At 33.4% G+C, this 15173-nt stretch overlaps 2 protein-coding genes across 2 annotated transcripts in view; both read right to left on the bottom strand.

Moving 5' to 3' along the window:
• LOC101964337 (sperm microtubule inner protein 7) overlaps positions 1–15173 on the bottom strand; it is a 174086-nt gene that overhangs the window by 52128 nt on the left and 106785 nt on the right. The gene's annotated exons all lie outside the window — the stretch shown is intronic.
• On the bottom strand, positions 9353–15014 carry Spmip7 (sperm microtubule inner protein 7). The gene is made up of 2 exons (XM_078027675.1): positions 14924–15014; positions 9353–13343 (listed from the first exon to the last, which is right to left on the bottom strand). The coding sequence occupies exons 1-2, from the start codon at positions 15012–15014 to the stop codon at positions 12718–12720; spliced, it is 717 nt and encodes a 238-aa protein (XP_077883801.1). The 3' UTR covers positions 9353–12717.

Here is a 15173-nt window from a genome sequence, read left to right on the forward strand (position 1 = left end):
TGATATTACCAATATGACATGCAAGGTATCATTTTGCACTATAGTAGACCATGTATTTTGCTTATGTCCTAAGAGATATTTTACACACTACCCCTTTATTTTGAAATGTAATTTAAGTATAGTCATTTCCAAATTCCCTCGAAATATTTGTGATTTTTTTCTGAATTTTTCCTGATTAGGTAGATAAATGTTACAAACATCTTAAGCTTTATGTTTTTAAGCAGTATATTTGAAACTAATTTAGTAATTGCTGGCAAAAAATACCAGCGAAGATACAATCAATGCTAAATATCACTGTTGAGATTATTTTACTCTGTAATCTATCCAATTTGTTCTTCTTTATCATGGAGGCAATTACTTCAAAAATTGTGCTTAATTCTTCTCTAGTGGTAGCAGAAATTTATGCATTGTGGGTCATATTCTTTTTTATTATCATGTTGGTATATTATATGATTGACATTATGGTATAATTTTCATTGGGGTCTGAATTTTTCTAATATACTATCTTTTCCACTTAGAGTCCGACAAGCTTCCATACTTTATGCATCTTCAGTTTTTTTGGAGTGTTTTGGATTCTAGATCCACAGAATAACAATCTATATAATTTTCTGAAATGATATTCTTTTTTCTAGTATCTATTATCTTGTTTCTATTATTATCCTCTATTTGTTCTTAGAATCTGATGCAATGGAATTCTTTCTTCTAATTGAGATGTTTTTAAGTACTTCTGACAGGACTAATGACATTGAAGCAGAACTATATTTATGCCCTAATAAAATGCTAGTAAAACTTAGTGTAAGATTCTTCAATACCAATAGTATAATGTAAGCCTCAATTTCCTAAATTTCTTCATATTCAACCGAACAAAAGATACTACTGATGTCCAGATTTCAATTAAAGCAATTACTAAAAAAATATGCAAAAAGGCAAACTTTCTGAAATTTTCTATTTCTTTCCATTCTCATGTTCTCCATGACTTGTGTCTGTTATGAAACTTTTTCTGCCAATACCATTGGTGTTGGTTCTGCCACTGTCACAAATGTTATCATCACTGTTACCTTTAGCTTACTTGTGTGGAACCACACTCTGACCTCAATATACAGCAGAGAATGTAAAAGAGTGCTTCCGAGAGCCCCAGAAATAAATATAGATATAACAACCGTACCTTCACATGCCTCTTTTGCCCTATTCTATCTCACTTTTTTAGAGCTTCCCAATAAGCACATGTATTTTTTCTCATTCTATTGTTTATGTTTCTGACTTTTACTTCTCTATTTTCTACATTTTTGTATATTGTATAATGACATTGTATAGTTTCTTCTGACTTATTTATTAGTTCTCTACTTTTCCTACTATGTTTCATTTATTATTGTACCCATCAACCAAGTTCTTCATTTATTGTGTTTTTCAGTACTGGGACTATTCTCCCTACCTCCCACTTTGCTAATTTCATATTTGATAATTTACAGTTTCTTTGTGAAAATTGTGAGCTCAACTTTTTCTCCATGAGAATCATGTGATATTTACATTTTTTTGTAATCAATGTGTTATCCCTTTCTGCTTTCTCTAATTTCCATTGATTTTTACTTGTGATGAACTTATCCTTATTTGTTTAGATACTATTAAATGCATGTCAAAAATGATATTTTAAAAGTCATTCATAGAAATACTTTGAGATTTATTAAAATATTATCTTCTTCCAAAGAAGAATTTTATTTGCCTCTGCCTAGTTCCTGGGAATAATAGAAATCTGGGATCACCTTCATTTTAGTTCAAGACTTAAGTTTTCTCATTTACTTTGACTTAGCCATGGTACAGTATTCAAGGGATTTATACTATTGATCTTTCCTTATTTCTACACCACAGAATTACAAGTAATCAGCCAAAAGTAATGGGTGATCTATATAGATTAGCTTCAACTTATGATCCTATGATATTAACAAAAATTTGAATCAAAATTTCAGTTACTTATTTGGGAACAATATATTCCTGCAAGGCCAAAGTGACCCTAAGTGCCAGGCTTAAATTTTAGAATTTTATGCTCTTGTTGGGAAATTGAAATTTCCCACCAACAATAACAATTTTATCTCTACCTTATGGCCTCTTACTTTAAAAAAATTAAATATTAATCTAATTGTTTTTGTCACTGGAGATTTTGACCCATGTTACTAAATTTCCACTACTGGAATAAAATATCTAGATTCATTTGTCATTAATAAAAACAAATTTACATAAATATTCTAGTAAAGATTCCCATTAGAAGCACTAGTTTAGAATTCTAATCCTAAAGGGCTTGGAACTTTGCCATGAATTTGTAGCTTAAATGAAAAAAAAGGGCACCAATATATTCACTTTTTTATATTTACTTTTATTTCTCTAATAGAAATTACCTATAGAATAATGAATCCTTTGAGGAGTTTAAAGATGGAATAAGTAAAACTAACAAATACAAAATTTAATTTTCTTTCCAATCACATTCTGTATTTTTTTCTGAATTCATAACATTCCCAAACAGGCTGAATTACCCTGATTTCTGATTTCATGATTTTTTTAATAAAAGAAAATTGCACAGGATGAGGAAAAACAAAGACTTTCCATGGGTGCATGGTATCTTGAGTAGAGGAAACATTTATGGCATATACTTTAAATGTCTTTGTTTTCCATTTTCTCACAATACTACCTTATTTAGAAGCATGAATCCAGTCAGGATTGGTGTTCAAATGATATACTGTGGGAGGGTACAGTCTATCAGATAGTGCTTGTTAGCCTTTTAATAGTCATCACTCACTGCTACTTGGGTTATGTACACTCTCCAGTAGAGGGAGTTTGGGTTGGGAACAACCAGCATCTACTCCCTCATCCCTTCCCTATAATATTGTAGGTATGTCAGAATATAAGCAAAAAATAAAAAATAAAAAATGCAAGAACTGAGCAGGTCTAAAAAGTGTTGGGCATATAAGAAGTATTTTATAAATAGTAGTCATTTTCTGAGAAATAAAATACCAAGTACACATAATAAAATATACTAATAAGAAATATTGTATTATCCCACATAGTAAGACAGTCTTACTGTACATGTTGCATCCTCATCAAATGTGTAGGTGTGATTTATTGAGCATCCTTCATGAAGAGGTTGTAAAGGAGTAACTTTTAGTGGGCTTGTCCAACCTGAAAACCAAAATTCCTGTACTTTGGTTAAAAGCATTATGAAGAAATTTCTTTTCTAACAGCACTACTTCCTATTAGAGACCTAAGTTTTATGGTGATAATTGATTTGTAATGGATTATATAATATCTTTTCTGGATCTCTCAGGAGTAAAGGCAGAATAATTCTGGAACTTGTAAGTTAGTATAATTATAATATTGGAGACTTATTTAGTATTTTTGATTTATTATTGGAAGAGATCTATTGGGTACCACAAATCTGTACATGTGTATATGTAGACGTTCTGGGGATGATTATAACATAAAATGAGTGTGATTACTAAGCACCTAATTTAGCTAATGCTAGATTATCAAAGTCCCAAGAGACTACCAATATAAAATATTTCATCAAAATATAAAATCAGTCTTCAAAAAGTACTTATTGTACCCAAAGTGGAAGGTCATGGATATATAAAGATGAAAAAAAGTTTCTGACTTTGAGGTACCCAAGAGCAAATGAAATATTCAGACATGGTAGTAGAGACTTTCTTGAAGAAACCCTTGGTCTTATCTTGAAAATTAAGTAGGACCTAATTTGAAAAATCCATATTATATATTATATAGGCAGGCAAATAACATTTGCAATGATAGGTCTATCCTGTGACAGTATCACAGCATTAAGGAATTACAAAATGCTAGTTATAGGTAGATCATGAAGTGGTATACAGGGAATGGTGGAAGGTAATCAATAGAAATAAGACAGAAATCAGCAGAGGAAAGCTTTGAACTTAACCCGTAGATGAAGTGCCCTTGGAGGTTGTTAGAGAGATTGATAACTCTGGAAAATTACTGTGGTTTGCATAGGAGACTATTCTAGGCAAAAAATAATGGTAGTATTTCTGGTATTTCCATAGCAATTATTTCTCCAACCCCATGGGATAAAAGACACTTCTGACTTTGTCCTCTACTTTAGAGCTTTGCTGCATGAATTTGGGAGCTAGTTGGACAGTACAAAGATGGGAAAGAATGGGAGAGAGAAATAGCAAGAGATGGCTGTGACAGCACAGAAGCTCAGTGTCCAGTTGTGGATCCCTACTCTGGTGGAGCTCAATAACAGACTAATTTATCATGGGTCCAAATAATGGATGTTCTTTCTTGCCTATGTGCCAGAGTAGTCTACATGAGTTAATGAAGGAAAATAAAATTCACCTTATAATTACATACAGCAAGCAAAATAAATACACATCTCTCAGCTTCCCTTCAGAGGGAAAGAATTGATAAAATTTCTGACCAGGATGATAAGTATAGGTTTTCTTTTTAAAAAAGCCAGTTATTAAGGAACCAAAGAGGTGCTTGCCTTGTCTAATACACAAACAGCTACAAATAGAGCTAAGGAAAATGAAGAATCAGGCAAGATCCTATAGATTAGTAATTCTTTTGAGCTTCATTTTCCTCACCTCTAATGACTACCATCAAAGATGAAAACTGCAATTAAAGAATATAATGGAATGGGCAAAATTTATAGTTCTTTGGGTATCTCCAGAAAAGCCAAGTGTTAAATCAACTCTTTCTATAATATATGACTCTGGATCATATACCATTTTAATAATAATTATGACCTGGTCAATATTTGACTAGGATATCAAGATAGAATATGCACAGGAGATTTGCAAGGAAAAGATGGGGAACACGTGTATGATGATTAATGGTTTGTGGATTTGGAAGGCCAATAAGAGAGATTAGAATGTCATAAGGGCCTAATATATCATTTCTGACTTTGAAGGGTACATAGGAGGATGTGGGTGACCTCCAGAGGCTAAGAGAGTACCCTGGATGACACTGAACAAGGAAGAAGACCCTTCAGATGCAAGGAACTGTAGGCTAAAATGATCTGAATGAGATTGAAAGCAGATTTTAGGTAAGAGTCAAGATAACACCTTGAATGGTTAGATCCTAAACAGAAGACTCAATTGAGATTACACACATTTCTGTTTCACAATATTTTCATATAAGTAATGGGTATTGTTTTAAGCAGCTAATTTGTTTGCCACAATATGTTAGAGCAGCAAGAAGAAACTAATACAGATGCAGTGGTGAGTGGCCAAGGCAAAGGGAAAAAGGTAGTGATGAATCACATAATCATTTTGATTTTGAGAACCATATGCATAATTCTATCTATAACATATATAGGCAAATGAAACACTCTGCCAAAAGATGCAGGATAGCTCTTAGTCATTCACCTTATTTGGAGTCATTTGAGCAACTGCTTTGAAAAATGCGGAAAGTAGGAAAATAAAACAAAAAATGTAATTTTTGTACTGAGGTGGAGAAGGAAACAGAATGAGGAATTATAGCTACCACTTAAGGATAATCATATTTAGGTCAAAGTCCTTTTCTGATGCTGTCCTTTCTTCCATAGTGATTTAGCATCACTGCTGAAAAATGAACTACCCAAAACCTACTAGCTTAAAGAAATCATTTATTTTCTTCTAGTATAGTGTCATACAAGAGACCCCTTAACTTGTTTTACTCTGGGAAAAAGGAAGTTGGTTCCCATTTCCAGCACTCAAATCTTTTCCAAGGGTGCTCCCCAGAAAACTGACTTCTTTTGCATCAACCTTGGAGTCCTAAAAGAATTGGCACAATGAGAGACCCAGGAGAGTAAAAAAATGGCAGTTTGGGCTAGTAAATCCTAGATTCTTTGCATAATTAGTACAAAGTGAGCAGATGAAAAATCCCTGCGAAGAGAGTCAATTTATCCAGGTGTCCAGTGTTCCACCTTCTTTAGGGTTGTCCAAAGAAATACCATCTATCTTACCATTCTGGAGCTATGTGGTGCTGGCATAGTCTAGACACTTGGAGAATACAGAGACAATGAATTAGGCTGGTAGCTTATCATAGATCTACATCTAGAGGTAGTACCATAGATCCAGAGTCATAAATTATAGAAAGAGTTGATTCAACACTTGACTTCTCTGGAGATACCTAAAGAACCAGAATATCTCTGAAGCTCTAATGGGTTTGATAAAGTCCAGCTGCCTGTGGGAGAATAAGATGGAATTCTGAGTGTTAGAAACCATAGCTCACCCCCTGTTTAGCATAGAGCAAGCATCATAAATTATCATCTTTCAGTTTCCCTTGAAAGGGAAAAAACTGGTAGAAACTCTGATCAGGATGATGAGTGGAGGTCTTTGTTAACAAAGCCAGTTCTCAAAGACTAGAAGAGGTTCCTGCTTTGTCTTAGCTACAAAGAGACTCAAGGAACATGAAGAATCAGGCAAAGATCCTCCACACAAACGAAGAAGTTAAATCTTCAGAGAATAATACTAACAAAGTGGAGTTATGTGTTTATCTGACAAAAATTCAAAATAACTATCATAAAGTTTCTCAGCACACCAAGACAGACTGGTAGACCAATAGTGCAGAATAGAGGACACAGAGACTAACCCACAAAATTACAATTATCTTATATTAGACAAAGGTGCCAAAAACATACATTGGAGAAAAGAGAGCATCTTCAACAAATGATGCTGGGAAAACTGGAAATCCATATGCAATAAAATGAAATTAAACCCCTATCTCTCACCATGCACAAAACTCAACTAAAAGTGGATCAAGGACCTAGGAATTAAACCAGAGACTGTGCATTTTACAGAAGAAAAAGTAGGCCCTAAACTTCATCATGTTGGATTAGGCCCCAACTTCCTTAGTAAGACTCCTATAGTGTAAGAATTAAAATCAAGAATCAAGAAATGGGATGGATTCAAATTAAAAATTTTCTTCTAAGCCAAAAAAAAATCTATGAGGTGAATAGAGAGCCTACATTTTCGGAGCAAATTTTTACCCCTTACACATTAAATAGAGCACTAATCTCTAGGGTATATAAAACACCAAAAACCCAAATAACTCAATCAATAAATGGGCCAAGGACCTGAACAGACACTTCTCAGAAAAGGACATACAATCAATCAACAAATATATGAAAAAATGTTCATCATCTCTAGCAATTAGAGAAATGCAAATCAAAACTACTATAAGATTTCATCTCACTCCTGCCAGAATGGTAGCTATTACGAATACAAACAACAATAAATATTGATGAGGATGTGGAGGAAAAGGTACACTCATACATTGCTGGTGGGACTGCAAATTGGTGCGGCCAATATGGAAAGCAGTATGGAGATTCATTTGAAAACTGGGAATGGAACCACCATTTGACTCAGCTATCTCTCTTCTCTATATCCAAAGGACTTAAAAACAGCATACTACAGGGACACAGCCACATCAACGTTTATAGCAGCACAATTCACAATACCTAAACTGTGGAATAAACCTAGATGCCCTTCAGCAGATGAATGGATAAAAAATGTGACATATATACACAATGGAATATTACTTAGCAATAAAAGAGAATAAAATCATGGCATTTGCAGGTAAATGGATGGAGTTGAAGATAATGCTAAGTGAAGTAAGTCAATCCCCCCAAAAAACAAATGCTGAATGTTGTCTCTGATATAAGAAGACTGATTCATAGTGGGTTAGGGAGGGGGAGCATGGGAAGAATAGATGAACTCTAGATAGGGCAGAGGGGTGGGAGGGGAAGGGAGGAGGCAGGGAGTTAGAAATTATTGTGGAATGTGATGGATATCATTATTCAAAGTACATATATTAAGATACAAATTGGTGTGAATATACTTTTTATAGGAGAGATATGAAGAGTTGTGCTCTATATGTGTAATATGAATTATAATACATTCTGCTGTTATGTTATATATATATATATATAAATATATATTTATATATATATATATATATAAACAAATAAAGTGCTCAGCAGGATAAAGAGAATCAGAACTAAAAGAAAAATATATAGCATTACAGTACTAGTAGGATATATCAATATACCACTTACAATAATTGATGTAACCTCCAAACAGAAGTTCAATAAAGAAGCAGAGGATTTAAGTAACACATAGAACAGATGTGCCTAAGAGACATATAAAAAACATTCCACCCAACAGCAGCAGAAAATACATCCTTACTAAAGAAAAAAAAGCATTTTCCAGGATATTTCATGTTAGTTCACGAAATCAGTGTTAACAAATTTAAGACTTAAATGATGCCAAAATCCTTTACTGATCACAATGGAAATAAACTAGTAATCAATAATAAATAAAATGGGAAAATTCAGAAACATATAGAAATTATACAATACACTATTAAACAAGAGTCTTCTTTGGATCAAAGAGGAAATTAGAAAGAAAATCAGGAAATACATGAAGATAAATGAAAATGAAAACACAACACATCCAAATTTATGAAATGCAGCTAAATCAGAAGGGGGAATTTCATAGTAATAAATACCTACATTAATACAGGAGGAAAATCTTTTAAAAGAAACTGAAATTTATACCTCAAAAGGAGTGATATAAAGAGGAGCAAAATGATCCCATAGAAAAAGAAAATAACAAAAATTAGAGCATGTATTAAAAATAAAAATGGAAACACAACAGAGAAAAATCAATGAAACCAAAATTTTGTTCTTTGAAAAAAAAATCATCAAAGTTGACAAACATTTAGCAAGATTGACAAAGTAAAAATGAAAAGAATCCAAAAACTAAACTCAGAAATGAAGGAGTCATTACAATTGGTTTTACAGAAACAAAAATGATTGTAAAAGAGTTCTGTGAATAATTGTGCACTAAGAAACTGGGTTACCTAGATGAAATGGATGAAGGTCCTAGAGACACACATGACTCACCCAAACTGAATCATGAAGAAACAGAAACTATGAACTATGAATTATGTAAAAAATTGAAAAGGAATACATTTTAAATTCATTATGTAAGACCAACATTATATTAATATCAAAATCAGACAAAGATACTACAGGTAAAGAAAATTCCAAATATGTTTGATAAATGTTGATGCAAAATCCTTCATGGAATACTATCAAACAATAGTTAACATCACATTAAAAGGATTATGCACCATGGTCAAGTAGGATTTAGTCCATAAATTCAAGGAACTGGAATTGTGCATTTTTAGTGGTAAAAAAATAATGCAGCCCAACAGAAAATGGTATGGTAGTTTCTAATAAGTTAAAAATAGAATGCCATATGATTCAGCATTTCTATTTCTGGGTTTTAAAGAGGACTGCCTCCCCCCACTTAAAACCAGGTGTCAAAAAGAAATTTGCAAAATCATAATCATGGCAGTATCATTTATTATAACCAAAAAGGTAAATCATTCCATTTATACATTGATGGGTGAATTGGTAAATAAAATGTAGAACATAGATAAAATAGAATATTATGCAGCTTTGAGAAGGAAGGAATTTCTGACACATGCTACATCATGGATGAAACTTGAGGACATTATACTAAATAAGTCAGTCACAAAAGATAAATACTGTATGATTTTACTTACACAATGAAACTAAAGTAGTCAAATCAACAATGCCAGAAAAATATAATGGTGGCTGCCAGTGTTCATGGGTAGAGGGAATTACACAGCCATTCCTGAATGGATATAGAGTTTCAGTTTTGCAAGATGAAGCACGTTCTTGAGATCGATGGTAGTGATGTTTGCACATTGTGAATAAACTTAATACCAATGAACTATATACTTCAAAATGGTAAGATGGTTGTTATGGAGCAATTTTTTGTGTCCCTTCAAATTCACATGTTGAAATTGTAACCCCCAGGGTGATATTAGTTGGAGTTGGGATCTTTGGGAAGTAATTAGATTAAGATGAGGTAAAGAGGGTCAGATTACCACAATATAATTGGTTTCCTTTTAAGGATAAAAAAACTAGATCTTTCTCTCTGCTATCTGAGGACACAGGATAAAGGCAGCCTCTGTAAACCAGGTAGAGGACCTTCACCAAGAACTGAATCTATTTATTCCTTTAACTTTGATATCCCAGTCTCCCGAATTTTGAGAAATAAATGTCTGTTGATTTATCCACCCAATCTTTGGTATTTTGTTATAATATCTTGAGCTAAGATAATGGCTTTAAAAAGAAAAAAGGCACATTTAAAGCTACAAATATTGCTATCAGGAGGCAAATGGGAGGAAAATCAAGGAGGTGATAATAGATCACCTCTATTTTCTCTGTGGTAGGAAAGACTGAGCTATCTGCTACAATGATAGGCAACTTCTAAAACAGCCTTTGAATACAATTAGAATAAGTTTAGAACAGTTGATTAGAGTGAATAAGAGTCAAACCAGAACAGAAAGGATGTACTGAACCCAGTTAAAGGTTTAGACAGGGTTGGCATAGGACAAGAAGTCAGAAATAAAAGTTTTTATGATCTTATTTTGATATTTGTGAAAGTTAACTGAAAAGCATATTGGTATGTGATGTGATTAATTGTGAGATATTGCTTATCAGAAATTTAAATGTACCATTTAAAATTAATAATTATTTCTAGGATCTACAAAGTCATTTAAACTCTAAAACAATATTATAATCAATCCCCAAGTATTATTCTTTGAAACTGTTTATGGTTAATAATAATAATATTTACTATGGACTGAGTCCTTTACCAGGTTCTAGAAATTTTACTAGGAATTTTAGTTGTCCTAATTCATTTAATTTTTACACTTTTATAAGTACTATTATCCTCAATTTTTGTAAGAAGTGAATAAAAATTGTACTATCTGACCTTATGCTTCCTTCTTACTTCAGATATTTTACATGAATTATGTCAAATACTTCTTATACTATGAAGTATTATTATGTGAATTTTAATAAGGATATATGGGTAATAAAGAGAATTGCAGGTGTAAAGAGTAGATAGCCATAATCCTAGAGCCTATTCTCTGAATTCCTATGGTAATGATTCAAACAGTAAAACACACAGACCAGATGAGCCAAAGACTTTTTAACAACACTTCAGTTATTTGGTAGCTTACCAAACTACTTCTTCAACTTAAACTTCTTGGAGTAATTTTTTAAGAGTCCACTCTGAGAATAACATACACAAATTGACAATATTGCCTTTAAAATTATACTAAACTGGAGTTTTCAGCTTACAAGGTAAATGCCATTCTTGAATTAAATGAGAAGAATGACTTTAGTTACCTTAGAATAAATATAGTATTATGCATTGAAATGTTAGCAAAGGTTGAGTTCAAGCTCCTTTCTTGATAGACTAGAAAAGAATCTGTAGTTCATAATCAGTAAGAATGTATTGGGTGGGTGAGATGAACTATCGGTATTTACCTCATTGCCAATACGTAAACATTTTTAGCACTTAAGACAGTATTTGTCATTTGTAGATATAAGTACATTTGATTCTCAGTAATACAATATTTCCATAGATGGTATTTCCAATGGAATATAGAATGATTCTTAAGATAGGTTGTTGCAATTTTTATACTTTTTATAGAAAAATTCTATAACTCAGAAATTTCTGTGAGTCTAAATGCTAAAACCACAATGAGTATAAATTAAAATCAAAACTCTCATGCTTAAATCTCTTAAAATTCTTCCTTCTGGCCTAACAGTCTCTGGATGGTAGGGCTGAGGAGTTATCTTGTGGGGATTTTCATTTTGATTACTTTTTCCTTTATTCCTATCCTCTCCTGGTTTCTTGTATGGCCTTTCTCCAGGAAGAAAGGGCAGAGAAACCACGAATCCCTACCATACTAACACATGGTAACTTCCAGTCTGGTTGGGTGCTGAAACAAAGCCATGGCAAGGTATTGCCATCTTTGACATTGGAGCAATTCAAGCACTTCCTGCTATGTCATTTGGCCTTTTCCTTTTCACATACTCAAAGCCTTTTTTTTCCTCTCCCTGTCTATCAGACATATTTTAATACAGAAAAAAGTTCCTGAGGGTTTCCTTTGGAGCTAATTCTCGCCAAACTTCTGGGCCCAGGCCTGTGGTTATATAGTGGAACTCTTACAGAAAAACCACGTGGCACATGTCAGTAAGAGGTCATGAATCCTGGTTCTGGTCCTGAAAAGCTATTTATGCAGGGGATGCTTCTCTTCATCTCTGTTCTTACTGTACCCCCAAATTAACTTTCACATTTGTTCCCACTTAATTTGAGCTCCTGTGACCTGTTTAACAACCATCAGTAAATTATTGTTTTCAAGTGAGAGACTTATATAAGGAGGCTTGCTACACAATTACCAATGTAGTACATAAATTCCTTTGTGATAAAATAATATCTATATATCTAAAATAAATGATCATTATATGTTTTTTCCTGACTTAAACATAATATTTTTTTCTTTTTAAACTAAATTTTATTTTGCAAATAGATTCATATTTATCATTCTATAATTTTTTTTAAAAAATACATAATTTGGGCTGGATCTGTAGCTCAATGGTAGAGTGCCCGCCTCACATGTGTGAGGCACTGGGTTTGATCCTCAGTACCACATAAAAATAAAGATATTGTGTCCAACTACAATTAAAAAAATATATATATATAATTTTTAAATGCCCTATTCAGGTATCATTTTGTCAATTTGACTGCTAAAATCCTATATCTTATATCCATGTTTTTCTTTCTCACTGGAGTATTTAATAAGAGTTACAAAGTCCATATTACTTTATTTACCTCCAAGTTTTGCTCTGATGGAAATGTCTGGTACTTGCCTGGAATTCCACCTCCTACTCTGTTGCAGTTCTTCAAACAGAATTGTTTGCCTTTTTACTGTTGTTGGAAATTCAGGGTCTGGTCTAGGAATTCGATGTTGAGGTTTCACATCACTGAAATCTGCCAGGTTTGGTATAGTTCTGCCAATGCCAGGCTTTAAATCAGCATCACCACCAGGACTCACAAATCCTGAACAGGGATCAACTAAAGGCACATCATCCCGAAGTGGAAATAATGGATAATCTGGCCCATAAGGTGGAGGATAAGGATAATGTACGTGATAGTTTGGCAGGACAGAAGGGGGGTAAAGATGAAATTTAAGAAAGGCAGGATTACATTTCATTTCAAATCTGCCATAGTCATGTCTGTCTTCAAATCCTTTCACAAAGGGCATATTCATTTTTCTTAAGAGATCAGAGTAGTGTGGGTAATCTTCATTCTCAACAGTTTTTCTTCCTGAAGAGATAGAACTTTTAGGAATACTTATCTTTCCAGGTTTGCACCGAACCTCCATATCTATAGCCTTTCTTCTTTTATAAGGACAGAAAATTGAAGTCAAAATTCTTATACTTCCAATAACTGAAGATTAGTGTTTATCTAGCATAAAACTTTTGATTCATCTTTCTAAATGTTGATAGAATAAGGCTTTATTTTTGGTAGAAAATTTTCTTTTTCCATAAAAAGGAGGATAGGGAAGCAAAGCAGTAAAAGAACAAGACAGAAAAAAAGCAGAGCCCTTGGTGCCGGGCAACAGCTAGAACTCTAAGACACTGAACTATTATGCACATCATAATGTAATTCTTAGGAAAACCTTGGCACTAATTCGTCCATGATGCATTTTTCTCCGATACTCAGGACAACTATGTTCATTTATCTAAAAATTTGCATAAGTTGATATTGTATGGTTAAGTTAAGGAGTATAAAGCAGTTGGTTTAGTGACAATGTATTTTTTAAGAATAATGTGACTATAATGAAAGTGTTTTCCTGATACAAATATCTTTATATTTGTGGTCTAAATAGGTGTTAAATTTAAATTTACTGCAAAGTAAACATGTATTATATTAAAAATAATTTAGTATGCCTAATTTTTAAGGAAGTAATCCCAAATTATACTCAAAGTAAAGTCTCATCCTTTACATTTTAGATAATCCTTACTTCTCTAATGCTACCATGGTGTTCAAGAACAGCAAAGAGGGTTTTAACACTAATTCTAGGAAATTACAACAAGGTATCAGTTTATTCATCCACATGAACAATAAAATCTTATTTAAATTCAAAATATAGCAGTTCACTTAAAATCTGCTTTAAATCACACAATTTAGTCTTGCAGGAAAACTGCCTCCAAGGGAATTCCAAACATTATAACATGAGATAAAAGCTCATACCACACTTAGTAAAGCCAAAATTCAACCCAGGCAAAATTGTATAAGTCAGATATATGACATGTGTATCAGGTCAGTTTTAAGACAGCAAAAGGTTAAGGTATCTGTGGTGTAATATAAAACCATTAAAATTTTAAGATATACTTCTCAACAGTAAAGGAGATTTAAATAACTGATAAGGCTGTCAGGTTTGAAATCTATGAGTATATTTTCAAAGTATATCTAGTGAGTTATTAGTCCACTCATATCACTCATTCCTTCTTATTACATCAAGGTGACAATACAATTGTTGTTAGGCAGTCTTTAGTTGCTCTTCATTCTTCAAGGTTTTTGCAGCAACTGCATGAGACTTATTTTTATCATAGGTCTGCTACTAACAGGTAAATCCTTCCAGAAGCAAAAAAGTAGAGGCATAATTCCATTTCAATTGCTCTAAAAATATATTCTTGTTATAAACAGACTCTTAGGCAGAAAGGTGTTTTAGTAGGTTTTTCTAAATTTAGGTGATGAAAGATGATTTTCCAGGCTGAGTCCGAAATTCAATTCCATCTATGGTCCTTTCTTCCATTTTTCCACCGAGCTGCATCTTGGCGTTAAAAGCATTACCTTTAGCTCCCCAAATTCACTACATTTTTCTTCCAGTATATTCCATATGTCAGTAATGTACGTGTTGCCAACAGTGAGATCCAGGCAATCTCTGAGCACTGTAGGTGTATTAACTCATAAGTTTGGGGTGTTTATCAGAGTTGAACCCCAAACACTAAGACATAGCCTACATCCCATCTTGCAAAAAGGGAGTTCCCTCTGTCCATAATTGCTACTAAAAGGCCAAGACGCCGGGCTTGGGGGCTCCCGGATTCCTTGCATAGATACAGAATCTTCGACAAGTCGCTTAAGCGCTGGAGGATTCCCTCAGCAGCGGTGCTGTCTGGAAGATTCAGTGGACGCTCAGCGCGGGGCAGCGGCGAGTGTTCCTTCCTCCCCTAGTGTCAAAAGTCAAGCGGACATGCCAACACAACTCTAGCC

This window comes from Ictidomys tridecemlineatus, chromosome 2 (genome assembly GCF_052094955.1).
Source record: "Ictidomys tridecemlineatus isolate mIctTri1 chromosome 2, mIctTri1.hap1, whole genome shotgun sequence".
Lineage (NCBI taxonomy): Eukaryota > Metazoa > Chordata > Mammalia > Rodentia > Sciuridae > Ictidomys > Ictidomys tridecemlineatus.